Source organism: Prenolepis imparis, unplaced genomic scaffold (assembly GCF_030444845.1).
Source record: "Prenolepis imparis isolate NDT839.2.m4 unplaced genomic scaffold, iyPreImpa1.0 SCAF_14, whole genome shotgun sequence".
Lineage (NCBI taxonomy): Eukaryota > Metazoa > Arthropoda > Insecta > Hymenoptera > Formicidae > Prenolepis > Prenolepis imparis.
In genome coordinates, this window is record NW_028141172.1 from 2,536,856 (window position 1) to 2,556,738 (window position 19,883).

The window sequence follows — 19,883 nt, forward strand, 5'->3', positions numbered from 1 at the left end:
ATCGTGTTTCTTGATTAAACTATAACATGTAAGATTGCTATATACAATTTATTTATGGTAATGCATCAAGAAAATAAATAATTATATACATATATATATATATGAAGAAGTACTATCTTTTTATATTTTTTGCTGATCAAATTTTTATAAAGGAATATATAGCATCTTGAAATTTAATGGTTAAAATTGTTTTCTTAACATTTTTCAACAATAATAAATACATTTTACTTTCATTCATATAAATTTGAAAACACTGTGTATAACAACGTATAAACATTTAGTTGCTATTTTGATGATCCTTATTTGTATTATCACGTATTAAAATCGCCTATTGCTGAAACCTCTATATACATTATTGTATATGTATATATATAAGATTGAAAATTATGATTATAAGATATTTCGAGAAAATTTTATTGGAATTTATACATCTATAATAAATTACATTTAACAAATCTGTTTCTTTAACGTAAAATAATTAAAATAACTCAAAACAAAATAAAAATACATTACATCACAAATAATCGCTTGATGATCTTGAAAACCGTGAAGGTGACAGCTGCGATTAATGGAAAAACGCTATGATTATCAAGGATTTAAATATAAAAATAATTAATATGTACAGTTGAAACATGTAATAAAAATTAATATTTTTTATAAATATAATTCAAATAAATTATTACAAATAAAAAGTTTACATGCACACAAAAATACTATAACAGTAAGATTCTTAAGTAAGTAATTGTATTTATAAATATTTTATTATTATTTCTGTTTTAAGGGATATTATAATATATAATGATCACACACAACTTTTCGGAATAAAATATGACCACAAATACATTAATTTTTATGTTATTTTATAAATTATCTTATTTTTATTTTTTAATTATAAGTTTTATTTCATTTTTTTGCTTTATACACATAGATATAAAATGTTATTAATAAATCGAAAAAGCTCTGGCTAAATTGAGATATGAAAAGAGCTAGAAAGAGTCAAATACAGGTATTAGATGCAACAAAATTGTTTTTAAATTACTTAATACTTATTTTGTACATAATAAGTACATAAGAATTTAAAAACAATTTTGTTGCATTTAATATTTTTGCCTAGATCATACTACGTACCCCTTTTCATACCTAAATTTGTATTTATAAAGTATTGTAAAAAGCGAAAGAACAACAAAAACGAAATTTATATACTATTATGTGTTATAATACATATTTCTGTAAAAAAGAATATGAAAATTAAATATTTTAACTATTAAATATCTTTATTGCATATTTTCTGATATTTTATAACAGCAGGAGTTTTAAAAAATGCATTATATATTTGAATATATACATATATTTCCGAAAAATAAGCGCAACGTCGTAATAATCGCATTATAATGTTTATTTTAACCTTTACACATGATGCAAGTAGACCTTTACATTCCTATTTTGTGACTGTGGATGTGTATCCGCCGCGCCGTGGTATCCGCTGAACTTTGACAATTATATAATTATACTATTTATTTTTACTTATATAACTATTATATAACTTATATAACTATTATATTACGACTATTTTTCCTGGAAGTAAAGCTATATATTGAGTAGTTATAACATAGTTTATACCTGATTTAGCAGAGAGTAAGATATGTTCTGTTGTATACTATAGGTGTCATCATGTTAAACAATTTTATAAAGTTAAACAGTTTTATAAAGTTTGGTTTTTAATAGAATCATAGCTGCTGTTAGTTTTATAAAAAACTTTAAAAATTGATTGTGGTGAGTATAAATCTTTAAAAATTTTTTTAAATTTTAAGTAATTAAAGATCATTTTTCTGTGTGTGACTGAATCGTATACACAATATAGTACACAATTAAAACATATGTAAAATAAAGTTTACATTTTCCCTTTTCTTTTCGTGTTTATTACTTTTGTGTATATTCTAAACATTTATATTATTTTCTTATTTTGCTAATTTTTTTGTAAATTTAAATTTAAATTTAAATTTCGACAGATTAGAAAAAACCAGACGGGGATAGTGCGTCATCATTTTCAAGGAAAATTAATTTTTTGCTGAAACTGACTAGTTGTACACAGAGCACGCAAGATCACGTAATTAAATAAATCTCAATTCGATTTTTATTTTAATAAACCTCCTCCTCTGACCCCCTTAAAGAAGTGTAAGCGAGCAAATAAATTTATAGCTACTTTTTGTTAAATCTACTTTTTTATCTTGACACTCAAAATGTGGAAATCTTTTTCTTTTCTTTTCATTTCTTAATAATAATTCTAAATTTTATGTATCTTAATAATTATGCTTATATAATAATGATGAAATCATGAAAATACATAAAAATAATGTAAAAAAAAATATATTTTTATAATCTTATTTTTATTTTATCTTTTACTAGAAATTTTTATTCGTAATTTTGTTTAACTTATATGTTATCTTATATATTTGAATATTTCACGATCTAATTTTATTAAATTCATTGATTTATTCCATCAGCAAATTACTAAATAGTAATAATAAACTTTTAATTTAATTAAACCAATTTTGTTATACGATTTAAGCCATTGATTGAAAAAACTTGATTATATTATAAAAAATGTTTATATTATATGTATATACTTATTTGGAAAACTATATTATTTAAAATTATATGACTCTTTTATATAAAGAAATAAATGACTCTTCTATATGACTATTTTCTTCTTTGTATATACATATTTTGTTGCCGCCAAGATAATGATTGTAGAGAAAATAGACACAGTTTTTTGTTGAGATTCAAAAGATACACAAGTATCGCTCTCTTTATTAGAACACAAGAATCGAAATAAAAGCAAAATTAATACATGTGAACTGTGAACAATTGGAATAGAATAAATGCAACTTTACTTGTTCGGATACAAAAAAAAGACTCCTCAAAAAAAACTTCTCTACTACTGCGCCACTCTTTTTTTTTAGCGCCTTCCTGCGACTTGTTCTTTTTTGAAATCTCGGCGGATCTTAACATATTTTTATGCTAAATTTTACATTTCAAAAACTGTTTATAAAATTTTATTCTCCTTTATTCTAAATAAACATGTATGTAACTCTGAAATTTATTTCAGAACTTTAGTTCTGATATCTCTTTTCAGAATTACATACATTCTAGAATTTTTAGAAGATGGATAAAAATAAGCGATTTAATCCATATGTCAGCGTCGATGCTGAAGAAGAAATCGTTATATCTGGTATTGCCGGGCGATTTCCTAACTCTGATAATATAAAAGAATTTCAGGAAAATATTTTCAATAAAATGGATCTTGGTTCGAACGATCATCAACGCTGGACTGATTGTAATAACATTTTTTCTCAAATTAAGAATATCTTAGTAGAAAGATATTTAGTGCACATATATACAATTATTATCCTTAACTTAATATTATTTTTACATAAATTATTTTAAATCGTAATAGATATCTATGAAATGCCTCCTCGAATTGGAAAAATGAACAATATAGAAAAGTTTGACGCAGAATTCTTCGATATACCAGCCTCACTAGTTCATGTACTTGATCCTGGATGCAGAATATTACTTGAGCATACTTATGAAGCAATCATTGATGCGGGTGTAAATCCTACAGAATTAAAAGGAACAAACGCATGTGTTGTTACAGCTATAAGTATTTCTGATACATATCTGGATTTAGTATACGAAAAGCCTCAAGTATGTGGTTCACGTAATGATTATTCAATAATTTAAATATAAAAAATCGATAAGAAACATATTTTTTTTACAATTGTATAAACATGTTTATATGTATACGCAAAGATATCACAAATATGTGAAAAATACTTTTCATATGAAAACTCTATCGTAAATGTGCTAATAGATTGCTGGATTTCCCATTCTTGGATGCAATAAAGCCATGATAGCAAATAGAATTTCTAATTGGCTTGGCGTTACTGGACCATCGTATAACATCGATACTGCATGCAGCTCGAGTCATTTCGCTATGATGGAAGCTTATAGGATGATTCGAGCTGGGATTTGCGAAGCGGCTATTGTCGCTAGTGTCAATTTGTGCATCCATCCTTTTGTAACTTATCAGTTTTTTTGTCTGGGTATGTGAAAAATAATATTATTGTATTCAAAGTTGTTGCTTTGTCAAATAGCATAAATATTTCTTGATGATTTATAAAGATAATAATAATATTTAATCAATGAGTGTTTATACTCGTGTTTCGCTAAATCTAGTAGTTTCTGTTTTCGAACGACATAATTAATTCTTTTACATATATTTATATTAAAGTTTTCAAGTACTTGGTATATTAATCAAGAAACTAGAAATGAAAAAGCAAATTATATATTTTATATATTAATTAAAATAAATAAACTGCTAATATTATTTTAGGGGTTCTTTCTTCTGATGGCTACTGTAAACCTTATGATGAAGAAGGCACTGGTTACATGCGTAGTGATGGAGCTGTAGTAATATTTCTACAAAAGGCAAGAGATGCAAGGAGAATCTATGCGACTTTTGTCTATAGTAAAACCAACTGCGATGGTTATAAAGAAGAAGGAATTACCTTTCCATCATTGGCTAAGCAAAAAATATTACTGGAAGAATTTTACGAGGACTGTGGTATCTCACCTCTTGAGCTATCTTACATGGAGGCTCATGCAACTGGTACTATAGTTGGTGATCCTGTGGAACTTCAAGCAATTGATGAAGCTTTATGCGCCAAAAGAGAATTTCCTCTGTTATTGGGTTCAGTGAAGTCGAATATTGGACACTCTGAACCCGTTAGCGGCCACTGTCAAGTTGCAAAGGTGAGTTTACAAAATAGAGTTAATACACCTATATATAATGCTATACGTAAGCTTATGCAAATATTTTTTTAATTGTCAGTTATTTTTTATTATTTATTATTTTTTATTATTTTTATTTTTTATTATTTATTATATAATATAATAATTATAGAAGATATTATATAAGAAATATATTCGACTCATAAAGGTTTTAATAGCGATGGAAACTGGTATAATCGCACCTACTATACATTTCAAACGTCCACGAAAGAATTTGACTGCTATCATTGAAGAAAGAATAAAAATAGTCACTGAACCAACAGAATGGAAGGGAAGTTATATCGGTATTAATTCCTTCGGATTTGGTGGTGCTAATTGCCACATATTATTGAAATCAAATCCAAAAATTAAAGTCAATAATTTAGCGAACGATAATTTACCTAGGCTTGTAGCTGTGTCTGGACGTACTGAGCAAGCAGTTAAAATTATATTAGATGACGTAAGTGCACAATACAATTTATTTAATAAATAATTTAATCTTTCTTATATACATATCCTCCTACATAAATATCTCGTATCTTATATATGTATGTCATTTTAATTTATTTACCAAATTAATCATTTGCCAAAAAAAAAACGATATAAAAATAACTGCAAGTGTGTTGTGCACATATAAATACAAACATATATATATATATATATATATATATATATATATAAAAGATAATTATTGTATATTTATAATTAATAACGATATATTTATAGGTGCAGAGTCGATCAATAGATGTAGAATATATCTCTCTGCTACATCGTATTCATAACAGCAATATAGAAAGTCATCCCTACAGGGGATACATAATTACTGGATCAAAATTATCCGCTAATACAATAATTAAAATGGAACGCAATGTCTGCACAAAAAGACTAATTTGTTTTATATTTTCTGGAATTGGATCTCAATGTTTTACCATGGGTAAGTAAATTAAATATATCATATACAATATAACATATAACAATTGTTAAGATATACGAGTATACATGTTAAGATGTATAAACATTGTTTGATTGCAATTAACATTTAACAATTTTTTTAATTATATTGATATTCTTATATATGTGTTGGAATATAACAAAATTAACTGTTATAATATTTTCAGTTTGCAAATTTTATAATGCTTGGAGTTACATTTTTATTAAGTACAATAATTAAATTTTGATATAAATTAAATTAAAATATAATTATGGTACTGTAAAAAGCACGTACAAAATAAAGATAAATAATTTCCAGAAAATTTATGTATGTTTAGATCAATTGTGTGTGTAAAAATTATATTATTTAAAATAATGTATCAACAACATTATATAATACTGTAATTATATTCTTTTAAAATATTGGTAGGTCGAGCTTTAATGAAATTTCCAGTATTCATTAAAACAATCCAGAAATGCGACACTGTTTTGAGACCTCACGGTATATTTGTCACAGATATTCTAATAAATGAAGACAAACATATTCTCGACAATGTAGTCAATTTATTTGTAGGCCTTATTGGACTACAGGTAGGATAAACATATGTATGTGTATCCCAGACTTACCGTATCACCCGTTAATAGGAGATTTCTGAGGTTATTTAAAAACAATTTTTCCTCAGCGAAAATGTCGAGGGAGGTCATTATTTTTTGCATGTTTCCAATTTTTGCCATTATGTATCTTTGCAACTAAGCTTTAAATTAAAAAATTCTATTAAAGTAAACTCTACCTGAAATTAACTAAAGAATGTTTTGTTAATATTTAATTTCTACAAAGCTTAGTTAGAAAGAGCTTTTCTTTGGAATCGCTTATAACTCGAAAATTATTGATGCCTCGACATTTTCGCTGAGGAAAAATTGTTTCCAAATAACCTCAGGAATCTTTTTTTAACGAGTGATACGGTAAGTCTGGGACACTCTGTATAAGTAAAATATATCATGTATATATGTTTCAGGATTTTGTTTGTATTTAATTTTTTATAAAGCACATCTTTAGAGATCAATATTTTATATAAAGCTAAATCTTCTAGTAAAAAAATTGAAATTGAAAGAAATCTGTTACATATGTATATATATATATATATATATATATATATATATATATAAATGTATGCAGAAGGCTAAATTTATAATATTTTATAATATTTTATTATTCGATAGAAATTAGAAATATAAAATTATGTTTCATATTGTAGATCGGAATAGTTGATCTTTTAACAAGCATTGGTATCACTCCTGATATTATAATGGGTCATTCTATTGGTGAGTTAGTTTGTGGATATGCCGATGGATGCTTGACGATCGAAGAAACGATCATGTTGGCATATTATGTCGGCTTAGCATTTCTTAAGTCAAAAATAATAGATGGCTCAATGGCTGAAATTAATCTCGATTTCAAAACTATGAAGAATGTATGTCCATCGGATATTGATATAGCTTTCAATAGTTTAAATAATTGTATTGTGAGTGGACCAGCAAACTCTGTAACAGCATTCTTGTCTAAGCTACAGGTTTGAAAAATAATATAACTAATATTTATCATGCTTATACATGCATAATTATATTAAATTAAATAAATGATAAAATGTATTTTTTATTTAGAATGATAACATTTCTGTAAAAGAAATTTCCTGTGGACGTATACCTTTTCATAGTCGTTATCTAGAGCCTGCAAAAGTTAAACTTTTGGAATACTTGAATCAAATATTGCCACAAAAAGTATCTCCGAGCTCAAAGTGGTCGAATGTGTTCTCTCGTGAAAGGTTCGGCACATCTGCAGGATTCTGTCTAGCAAAACATTATGCAAATCATCTGCTAGCCCCCATATTATTTTCAGAAGCTGTGCGTTTGATTCCAAACGACGCAGTGACGATTGAGATAGCGCCGCACGACATATCACAATACATTCTTAATAAATCTTTAGAAACAACAGTGACAAATGTCGCGTTATACAAATTCTCTAACAAACCGAGTATTGAAATATTTTTAGACGGAATTGGAAAACTTTATAATGCAGGATTACAGCCACAAATCGCAAATTTATATCCAGAAGTAAAGTTTCCTGTAAGCCGTGGTACATCGATGATCTCTCATCTTGTAAGGTAAATTATATATAAGTTTTTTTAATATACATTTTATATAGAGGAGCAAAAGATAAAAGAATTTAAAAAAAATAGAAAATTAAATTGCATTATATTTAACCGTTTAAGATATAAACAAATACAGACAAATGTTTTACATACGCTGAATCAATGACATGATTTGCAGATGGGATCATTCCGAAGACTGGTACACATACCGTTATTTCTCACAAAGAAAACTTGACAAGAGAGAAACAATTGTTACTATTAATATTGCAGACGAAGAATTTATGTATATGGCAGGGCATGTCATTAATGGAAAAAATTTATTACCAGCTACTGGATATCTTTTACTTATATGGCAGATGATCAGCTCGTTAAAAAAGCAACATTATCTCGATATACCAATTGTATTTGAAGATGTTAATTTTCTACGCTCTACGATTTTGTCGCAACAAAACTCAGTCGATTTAACTCTTATGCTTCAGAGAGGTATTTGCAATTGAATTAATTTTATGAATTGTATAGATATACAAAAAATGAAATATTTTTACATAAGATATAAATAAGAAAAAAAATTGGGTTAAGAAAGATAAATTGAAAAAAAGGCTTATACACTCACCTGCAATAAAAAAGATCACCAAACTTTAGCACAATTTTTTAACATTTTTGAATGATAACTCAGCAAAAAATCATTATATTGAAATGAATTAAAGCTCAAATTGAAGCTCGAACATTTCTTTTAATCCAATAAATCAAAATTTACAAAAAATATTTTACAAAATGGCGGATGTTGAAGATAGATATTAAAAAATAAGGAGAAAATATCTTTTTTAAATTGTTGCATACTTAGATTAAATAAGTACGCCTTCCTGATATAAAAATGTATGAGTTTTTAAGCTCATTTATTTCCTAATAAATCTATATTTTAAACATTTTTCTACAATTTTTTTTTATAAAGTTATACCGTTTTGAAGAAAATGTTATAAAATGGACCTTTTCTTGTAAAAATTTGCAATTCAGAAAAAAATTATCGTAAGAAATATTTTTCAAAAAGGAAATTAAAGTGTAAACTTTAAATCTTAAAACTTTTTTGCTAATAAAATTAACAAATAAATTGTCGATAATAAACATTTGTTTAGACCAATGCAAATATTAATTAAATAATTATAAAATAGTATATTATATATATTCTTGAAGAACATGTTTTTCATTTGGATTGTTGTTAAGAGAAATGCTCAAGCTTTAATTTGAGCTTTGGTTTATCTCAGTACGATGATTTTTTGCTGAGTTATCGTTATTCAAAGATTGTGTTAAAGTTTGGTGACTCTTTTTTTGCGGATGAGTATATTTCTATTCTCTGTGTTTAATATTTCCTTTCCATAATTGGCTAATTTAATCTCCAGAATTCTCATCATAAAAAATTATTTATAAAAATTATTTATAAAATTATTAATTAAAATTAAATATCGATTAAAATAATTAATAAATAAATTTAAATAATTAATTATTGATGTTTAATTAATAATTATTTATAAAAATTAATATCATTATTGTTATAGGTAGTAATAAATTTGAAATAATCGAAGAAAGCACTGCTGTCGTTACTGGAACAGTACGAATTCCAGTTAATATTGAAGACGAAAAAATATATACTACATTTATTGATCGAAATGACAATGATGAAGAGATAATGAATACGAAAGATATCTATAAAGAATTGAAACTTCGTGGTTATCAATATACCGACGAATTTCGTGGACTAAAAAGCGCATCAATTACGGGAAAGAATGGTCATATTGCCTGGACTGATAACTGGGTAACATTTATGGACAATATGTTACAGATAATGATTTTAGGTCAGAATTCGAGAAGTCTTCTTGTACCAATAAAAATTCGCAAAGTAGTAATCGATCAGAAATCTCACATACAACAGGTTGAAAAACTTCCAAATGAAGAACAACGTAAGTTTTCCATATTATAAATATACAATAAATTTTAATGAATAATGTAAGTTTTCCATATATTATGAATATATATTCAATTTTAAATGAGATTACAATTTATATAGCCGAGTGTTATTTAAATAAAATATATATCTAATATGTCATCGCATGTATGTTATATTGTAGAAGTCCGTGTACAAAATTATAAACATTTAGATGTTTTGATATCTGGAGGAATAGAAATAGCCGGTGTCGTGGCTGCACCCATATCTCGCCGACAAAGAGCAATCCATCCTGTTCTTGAAGAGTACAAGTTTATTGCTCATCAAGATCTAAATGTGATATCTTTGCAAGATGCAATAAGAATGTCGGTGCACCTTGCGCTTGAATGTTATAATATGATAAACGTAAAAATCATCGAATTTATCGAGGATGGCGATCAAGTGACGTCGGAGAATTTAAATTGTTTATTTGTGAATAAAGTTCTAGATGATTTACCGCAAATTCAACCTGATATCAAACTGGTAGCAACACATGAACGATTCAAAGACATCGCTTTGCCTGACAATGTTTCTACAATAGAATTTGATAAACTGACAAGAAATGAAAATTGTTTGATGATCATAGGTTTCGGAATTTTAACAAAAAATAAAAACGAATTATATGAACAATTGTTGTCTGTCATAATGCCAAAAGGATTTCTTTTAACATTGGAAGAATTGGATGCTCTTTACGACTACTCATGTCTGGATAAATATGGGTTAAAAGTAATTTTGGAGAAGCGCACCAATGATAAAACGTTTATATTATTAAGGAAAATACAATATATTGGCAGTATTCAACAGATAGTGCATGTAAACAATTATGAATTCTCATGGGTAGATAAACTCAAATCATTCATGAATGTAGAAAAAGAGAAAACAAATATGAATATAATAGTCGTCGCAGAAGGAGACTTTGAATGTGGATTAATCGGCCTTATCAATTGTTTGCAAAAAGAACCGGGCGGTGAAATGATTAGAGGTGTATTTATTCAAGATAAAGATGCGCCTATTTTTTCATTACAAGAATCATTGTATATGGAACAGTTACAGCTGGATTTACCCATCAATATTATACGTTCGGGTAGCATCTGGGGATCATACAGGCATTTTCCGTTACCATTATTAGAACCAAAACTCGTACAGAGAGCCTATGTTACTCAAATGGTACGTTAAGAAGATTCGGTATTTTGCAAAAATCGGTTATTTTAGCAACAATTTCGATTATTTAGCAAAAATTTAAATAATGCTTTGTGAGACATTTTTAAATTATAAATTAATTAATGGTTCACTGTAACTTTAATAGGTTTAAAATAATTTGTTATATTTATTTATTTTAGGTGCCGGGTGATCTAAGTTCTTTTTGTTGGATACAAGACAAATTATCTTTCGTCAATGATGAGGATGAAGAATATTTAATAAGGGTAGTCTATTCGTCTATTAATTTTAAAGATGTCATGATAGCTAGCGGTAGACTCAATCTCGAATCTATCTCAGATAATGGTTCTTTACTTGGAATGGAATTTGTTGGTTTTAATAAATATGGACAAAGAATAATGGGCCTTTGTTCATCTGGGTATGTTAATAATACAATTTTAATTAAATACATAGAGTTTTAATTAATATATTTTTTTAGTAAATAAACTGTTAAAATAAATTTCTTATATTTAAATTAGAAATGCTTTTAATGCAGTAAGAAATGAAGAATTCTTATATTTTAAATGCTTCTTTTTTATATTTTTACAGTCGAATATCTCGTAAACAATGCATTTTAGAAAAAATGTTTCAAATAAAAATTGTAGTGTTTAAAAATATCTATTTACAGATCTTATCACTTTGACTTTGAGTGGCGTCGCCAAGGTCAGGGCAAGATCATCTTGAATTTTTTAAATGGAACTACTATATTTTTTTTTATATAAATCGATTCTTCGTAATATTCTGTATAAAAAGTTATAAGGATAGAATAGTCAAAAAGTGAATAGTTTATGAAATATTTCACATTTTAATTTGATATAATCTAACACAAACTATGAAATATCTCGTAAAATATTCATTTTCCAATGATCTTACATTAATACATATTTATGCTCAAAATAATGAGAGAAATTGATTGGTGTAAAAAAAAACAACTATGTGTTTTCTATACACCAATCGATTCCTCTCATTTTTTTGTGCATAAAAGTATTAAGTAAGATTATTGGAAAATGAATTTTTTACGAGATATTTCATAGTTTGTGTAAGATAATAAGAATATGTTAAATTAAAATATGAAATATCTCATAAATTATTCACTTTTGATCACCCTTATAAATTTTTATACAGAATATTGTGAAAAATCGCTTTATATATAAAGACAATATAGTGGTTCCATTTAAAAAATTCAAAATAATCTGGCCCTGATGATGGCTATCCACGATCAAACTGATAAGTTCTGCAAATCGATATTTTAAACCCTATAATTTTTATTTGAAACATTTTTTCTAAAATACATTGTTACAAGATATTCGACTGTATCCAGACTTTTGGCCCACCCTGTATACATAATATTATTAAAAATATTAATGTAACTTTAATATAATAAATAATGTATTTATATGATTTGCTAAATATTATTATTTTTAGAGGAATGACAAATATTTGCATAGCTGACAAATATCTTAATTGGATCATACCTGAAAAATGGACGATGGAAGATGCCGCAACGGTTCCTTGCGTATATTGTACGTGTTATTATGCTTTATATTTGAGAGGCAAAATGAAGAAGGGCGACAAAATATTAATTCATTCTGGTACGGGTGGCGTTGGTCAAGCTGCGATTCATCTTGCGCTCTACGAAGGTTGCGAAGTGTTTACAACGGTTGGCAGTGTCGAGAAACGACAATTTATAAGAGAAACGTTTCCTTCTATATCTGATGATCATATCGGAAATTCTCGAGATACGAGTTTTGAACAAATGATTATCCAGGGAACGGAAAGTCGCGGAGTGGATATCGTATTGAATTCCTTAGCTGAAGAGAAATTGCAAGCATCCGTTCGTTGCTTAGCAAAGGGTGGTCGTTTTCTCGAAATTGGAAAGTTTGATATGTTTTCTAATAGTCCTATAGAAATATTTGCATTTTCAAAAGGCATTACTTTCCATGGCATCTTTTTAGATAAATTATTTTCTGCGAAACCAGAGAGTAAGGCAATAATGCAGAACAAAATAATAGAAGGTTTAAACAATGGTGCTATCAAACCGTTATGCAAAAGGATCTTTGAAAAGGATGAAATAGAAACTGCATTTAGATATATGGCTGCTGGAAAGCATATTGGCAAGGTATGAATATTTACCAGTATACGTATATAATGGAGAGAATAACTAATATTGAAGTACTAATATATAAAAGATACACACATAATTCACATTTTCTTTTATTTTTATTTTATTTTTATTCAATAGCTCTTTTATTTTCTTTTTTTTCAAGGTCTTTTACTCTTTGTCGATTTTATCAAAGATTTCAAGATAAAACAAATTATCTTTTTTAATGTGTATTCTTTTAATTATGCTATAGTATGAACAAGTTATTCATTATGCTTTTTTTATTTGTTTGATGGAATTCTTTCTCTTTCAAATTAATTTTTTATTGACTCTTAAATTTTTTTATTACTCCTTTATTGTATGCCACACATTATTTGAAAGTTTTTTTATTCTTACAAATCTTAGTCTGTAATTTTTATTTTTACTAACAACTTCTTATCCTTTATATTCTTCTTCTCGTCTTTCTTCTTTCTTTCCTAATGTATATAAATATTGCTTTAATATATAATAATAGGTTTAATATATAAGATATTGTAAAATATATAATATCGTTTTAAATCAATATTATTTATAGATAATGATAAAAATTCATAAAGAAGATGAACCATTGGATGCACTTATACTCGCACATCCTCGCTACTACTGTCAGGAACACAAATGCTACATCGTTTTAGGTGGCCTAGGTGGTTTCGGTCTTGAATTAATTGATTGGTTGATTCAACATGGTGCAAAAAATCTAGTACTGACTTCCCGAAGTGGGATAAAGAATGGTTATCAGCGATCAAGAGTAACGTTGTGGCAATCTTACGGTATAAATGTACAAATCGTTACAGCTGCTGATACTTCGAAGTACGAAGACTGTAAATCTATATTAAAATTTGCCGAAGAACAAGGTCCTGTGGATGCTATATTCAATCTCGCCGTTGTGTTGAAAGATAGCATATTCAAGAATCAAACCCCACAAACATTTGAAGATTCCTTCTTGTCAAAAGCATGGACGACGAAAAAGATGGACGAAATATCGAGAATAATGTGCCCCCAACTTCGACATTTTGTTGTTTTTTCTTCCGTTTCATGCGGAAGAGGTAACGCAGGCCAAACAAATTACGGAATGGCTAATTCCGTAATGGAAAGAATTTGTGAAAGAAGAATGGAAGAAGGTTTACATGGTTTGGCTATACAATGGGGTGCTATTGGTGATGTTGGGCTTGTCGCAGATATGCAAGAAGATAACAAAGAACTTGTTATTGGAGGTACATTGCAACAAGAAATATCCTCTTGTTTGAATACATTAGAAATATTCTTGCTACAAGATCGATCAATTGTAAGCAGCATGATTGTTGCTGAGAAAAGAAAAGGTTTTGGCCAAGCAACGAATCCACTTGAAGCGGTTGCAAATATTATGGGTGAGTTCATAAGCAACTATATTACGTAAAAGATTCGTACAAAAACATTTATTTACACAAAGTAAATTTTTATTACACAATATTATTAAGAGTATATTATAATAGAATAATCTAGAGCTTTAAAGACAAGGAAAAAAATGTTAATGAAATTTTAATAGTTGTTAGATTGCTGTTTCAATATAGAGTAAGGTTCGGTTAAAATGACTAAATAATTCTTTCTCTAATTTATAAAATAGGATTGAAAAATCCAAACCTAGTGGCGCCAAATACATCACTGGCTGAACTAGGAATGGACTCAATGATGGCAGTGGAAATTAAACAGACGTTGGAGAGAGAATTCGATATTTTATTGACAGCACAAGATATTCGAAATCTCAATTTTGCTAAACTTAGAAAAATGACAAATATAACTGAAGAAGAAAAGATGCACGACTCCACTGAAGCTGATATGAATGACGGTTTAGACATATTGTCTCGAAAACTTAACGATTCAGATTTGAATCCACATATTTATGTAGAAATAGGTACAAAGAAGGAAATTGCGCGAAGCGAAATATTCCTTATACCAGGACTTGATGGATGTGCAAGTGTATATAAACTAATAGAATCAGAAATTAAATCTTCAGCAATGTGTTTGCAACATGGTACACTTAATATACCAGGTGTTACTCATTCAATAATGAAATCAGCAACATATCTTCTGCCTGTACGAAATTATAAGATAATCTACAATATTTTAAATATTCATTAAAATTGCTGTGTATTGAATAATAACATTTGAATATACACATACACATACGTGCGCCCATGCACGTCTACTTTTTTACATATTATCTCACATATGTTTATGTTTATTTTTCTAGCATATATTGGAGAAAATGAAAAGTCAAAAAGAATTTCTATTTGTGGGTTATTCATTTGGAGCTTTACTTGCTATTGAATTAACAAGATTATTAGAAGCTAAGAATTATTTTGGACGTTTGATACTTATAGATGGAGCTCCTGATCAACTAAAATTTTTGGTTGAAAATTTTTATAAACATTTTTCGGAACAACAATTGCAAAATGACATTCTACTTCGTTTCATAAAAATGTATCTTGGATCTAACAATGAAATGGTTAGTCAATTATCAAAAACATATTATCCTTCACTACGAATATGGTTTACGTAATTATGTTTACAAATAGTTAATACGAGGAAAGAGTATACAAAATAATCGTTAGAATATGTTCGTAAAAATGATAAAATACATTTTTTATTATCTTACTTTATATAGATTACAGAAGTTTTGGAAAGTTTCTTTAACGATTTATTGAATAAGCAACAAATTATATAATATTTATAATAATTAGAATACAGCATTTATTATTTGAGTATATATATATATATATAAGTTGAATAATAAAATATAACAATAATAGTTTCAGCTAATATAAATTCTTGCTAATGATCAATAGAAGAAAAGATAATTCGAGTTATATGTATAATTTTGAACTGTAGAAAAATTGAATAAGAATACACAGGCATATTCATTACTTCTAGTACACGTTAATATAATATAAATAGTATAAATATGTATATTACTATAATAATATATATATATATATACTGATAGTATAAATATATTATTGTCTCATTGTCGGTTTAAAATACAAATTGTTATTTCTTTATTAATTGTGCATAATACAGTATTATTATTTATAGCTTGCATTAGAGCTGAATCAGTGCAATACATGGGAGGAAAAATTAGAAATGTTGACTCACTTTTCAAAGGAGATCAATGAATTAACTGTTGAAAATCAAAAATTTTTATGTTCAACAACTTACGATCATATAATCGCTGTACAAGATTATAATATATCTTTATTGCCACGCCTTAAATCATCTATAATATTATTAAAACCTACACTTGCACCTATCAGTTATAGCGAAGAAGATTATGGTTTATATAAGGTAAGGTTTGTGCAATTACGTAATGTTTTATCATATTTAAGATATTTCTTATAAGAAAAATATCTTTTAGGTTACGGAAAGTACAGTACAAATCCATTACGTGGAAGGTACTCATGTGACAATGATGAAAAATAACAAGATAGCATCATTTATTAACGAAGCATTGTAAATTAAAATACGATAATAAATTATTAAAATAATTATGCAAAATATTAAAATAATTATATTTAAAAAAATATTTAATAAACTTTGATAAAGTACTAAAATAATTATCTAAAACAATTTCGAAGAATAGATGTAATAATTAATGCAGTAATGTATATGTAAAATTAATATTAATAATAACAATTATTTTTATTTTGTATTCTTAGCAAAAATAAAACCAAAATGTGAAGATTGACGGAGAAATATAAAATTATTTTTTTCTTACAGCACAAAGAATTGCGTAAACATACAAGACAGATTTTAGGACCCATAGCGGTTGCTTTTGTTCAGTTCTATATCATATTTCAATCGTTATATTCCTTTGAAGATATTTCTTTTCATTGAATTATGTGCCATATCATTTAAAAATGAATCTTTATTAAGAACTTTTATTGTATTACTATGTAGATATATATATTCTATAGAAATTATATAGATATCATTGCGTTGTGTGATACACACACACATTATATATATATATATGTGTGTGTGTATCACACAACGCAATGATATCTATATAATTTCTATAGAATATATATATCTACATAGTAATACAATAAAAGTTCTTAATAAAGATTCATTTTTAAATGATATGGCACATAATTCAATGAAAAGAAATATCTTCAAAGGAATATAACGATTGAAATATGATATAGAACTGAACAAAAGCAACCGCTATGGGTCCTAAAATCTGTCTTGTATGTTTACGCAATTCTTTGTGCTGTAAGAAAAAAATAATTTTATATTTCTCCGTCAATCTTCACATTTTGGTTTTATTTTTGCTAAGAATACAAAATAAAAATAATTGTTATTATTAATATTAATTTTACATATACATTACTGCATTAATTATTACATCTATTCTTCGAAATTGTTTTAGATAATTATTTTAGTACTTTATCAAAGTTTATTAAATATTTTTTTAAATATAATTATTTTAATATTTTGCATAATTATTTTAATAATTTATTATCGTATTTTAATATATATTATATATCATAAACATAATTAACTATACATATATATAAATGATAATGATGTATATTTAATACAGAGAGACCGACAAAAAATTAAGTAAATAACTAATTGTAAGACATTTTAAAATTAAAAAGATCGATTATAATATATATAACTTTAAAAAATAATATAGAAAATATAATTTTATTATTACTAGAACAACACAAGCGCGCGCGCCAGTCCTTAATTTTATATAAAAAAGAATGATATTTTTATATAAAGTTTGTTTAAACTTGATTAATATTTTTGCGATAGAAATTTTTGCGAGATAGAAATCAGCTGATATAACTGTCAAAAATATGAATTAAGTTTAAGGAAAATTATAACATATTATTTTAATTTTTATAACATTTCTTATTTTTAAAATTAATTAGCAAATTAACGCTTTAATCAACTGATTTCTGTCAAAAAATATTAATAAAGCGTTAATTTGCTAACAAGTAAATTTCAAAGTAATAATATGTTATAAAAATTAAAATAATAAGATGTTGTAAATAATATGTTATAATACTTTAGCCTCGATTAAGATTTTTTAACAGAAATCAGCTGATAATTGTCGAAAATATTATCCGAGTTTAAAGAAGCTAATTTCTATCAAAAAAATATTAATAAATCTTTTTGTCAATAAAATTGTAATTAGTCTCGATGTTGTGATTATTTCGATTATTAAAAGATTCTTGTAGAAAATTCTACTTTTCGGTCCCACTTTCTGTTTTAGATTTAAATACTAAATTTTTATGCATTGCATAATTAATTGATATATATATTTTTTATGCGTTGATAGCAATGCATGCATAAAAATATGTGAATTAATTATGCAGGGCACAAAAATTAATTAATTAAATCTTTAACAGAGAACAACAAAAATAGAATTTTCTACAGAATCTTTCGATCAAAATATTTACGCTTTCATTAGATTCGCGCCTCTGTATGTATCCACCACGCTGCACGTCTCGCGCGAGACTGACCGCAAGCCTCTGACAATGAGTAGCGGTATCACCAAGTACAGCTCACACGTCCGCCACGCTGCGCGTCTCGCGCGAGACTGACGATCTCGCAATCGTAAATCGCAATGCCTGAATCAGTCTCGCGCGAAACGCGCATCATGGAGGACGTGTGGACTGTACTTGGCGATACCGCTACTCATTGTAAGAGTCTTGCGGTCAGTCTCGGGCGAGACGTGCAGAGGCGCGAATCTAATGAAAGCGCAAATATTTTGATCGAAAGATTCATTTTTGTTGTTCTCTGTTAAAGATTTAATTAATGAATTTTTGTGTTTTGCATAATAAATTCACATATTTTTATGCATGCATTGCAATCAACGCATAAAGAAATATATATATTAATTAATTATGCAATACATAAAAATTTAGTATTTAAATCTAAAACAGAAAGTGGGACCGAAAAGTAGAATTTTCTACAAAAATTTGTTGATAATCGAAATAATCAAGATCGAGACTAATTACGATTTTATTGACGAAAAGATTTATTAATATTTTTTTGATAGAAATTAGCTACTTTAAACTCGGTTAATATTTTTAACATTTATCAGCTGATTTCTGTCAAAAAATATTAATCGAGAATAAAATATTATAACATATTATTTACAACATATTACTATTTTAATATTTTTAACATATTATTTTAAAATTTAATTAGCAAATTAACGCTTTATTAATATTTTTTTACATACATCAGCTGATTAATTTGCTAATTAAATTTTAAAATAATATTATGTTATAAAAATTAAAATAATAATATGTTTTAAATAAAATGTTAGTACTTCAAACTCGATTAATATTTTTTGACAGTTATCAGCTGTATTTCTGTATCATTTTTTCAACATAAAATCGAGGAATCGCGCTCTAGTGTTTTAGTCCTTTTCTAAAAATGGCATGTTAAATCTCTCGCAAGATTTGTTGCCTCTTTCGTGTGATGTTGATTAGCTGCTTCGATTTGCGTTATGCGTTCCATTCATAGCATCGAGAGACTGTCATGGCGAGAGTTAGCAGTTTGACACTTTGTCCAAAATAATATTAAATAAAATTATATCTTTTAAATAATGTTTTAATACTTTAAATTCGATTAATATTTGACAGTTATCAGCTGATTT

The 19,883-nt window shown here is 26.8% G+C and overlaps 1 protein-coding gene across 5 annotated transcripts; it reads left to right on the forward strand.

Moving 5' to 3' along the window:
- The first annotated feature begins 1,611 nt into the window (after positions 1 to 1,611).
- LOC145945026 (fatty acid synthase-like) lies at positions 1,612 to 16,814 on the forward strand. Of its 5 annotated transcripts, none has more exons than XM_083053795.1 (21): positions 1,613 to 1,773; positions 2,010 to 2,175; positions 3,137 to 3,337; positions 3,458 to 3,708; positions 3,875 to 4,106; positions 4,397 to 4,815; positions 5,003 to 5,293; positions 5,560 to 5,767; positions 6,194 to 6,354; positions 7,020 to 7,334; positions 7,426 to 7,925; positions 8,092 to 8,396; positions 9,467 to 9,868; positions 10,037 to 11,058; positions 11,232 to 11,467; positions 12,514 to 13,207; positions 13,764 to 14,595; positions 14,832 to 15,301; positions 15,459 to 15,713; positions 16,301 to 16,549; positions 16,620 to 16,814. In XM_083053795.1, the coding sequence occupies exons 3-21, from the start codon at positions 3,166 to 3,168 to the stop codon at positions 16,716 to 16,718; spliced, it is 7,113 nt and encodes a 2,370-aa protein (XP_082909921.1). In that variant the 5' UTR covers positions 1,613 to 1,773; positions 2,010 to 2,175; positions 3,137 to 3,165; the 3' UTR covers positions 16,719 to 16,814. The 5 variants fall into 5 exon arrangements, with proteins under 5 accessions (XP_082909925.1, XP_082909921.1, XP_082909922.1 ...); XM_083053796.1 differs by having other exon boundaries at positions 2,010 to 2,107; positions 3,110 to 3,337; XM_083053794.1 differs by having other exon boundaries at positions 2,010 to 2,107.
- Positions 16,815 to 19,883: the final 3,069 nt, after the last annotated feature.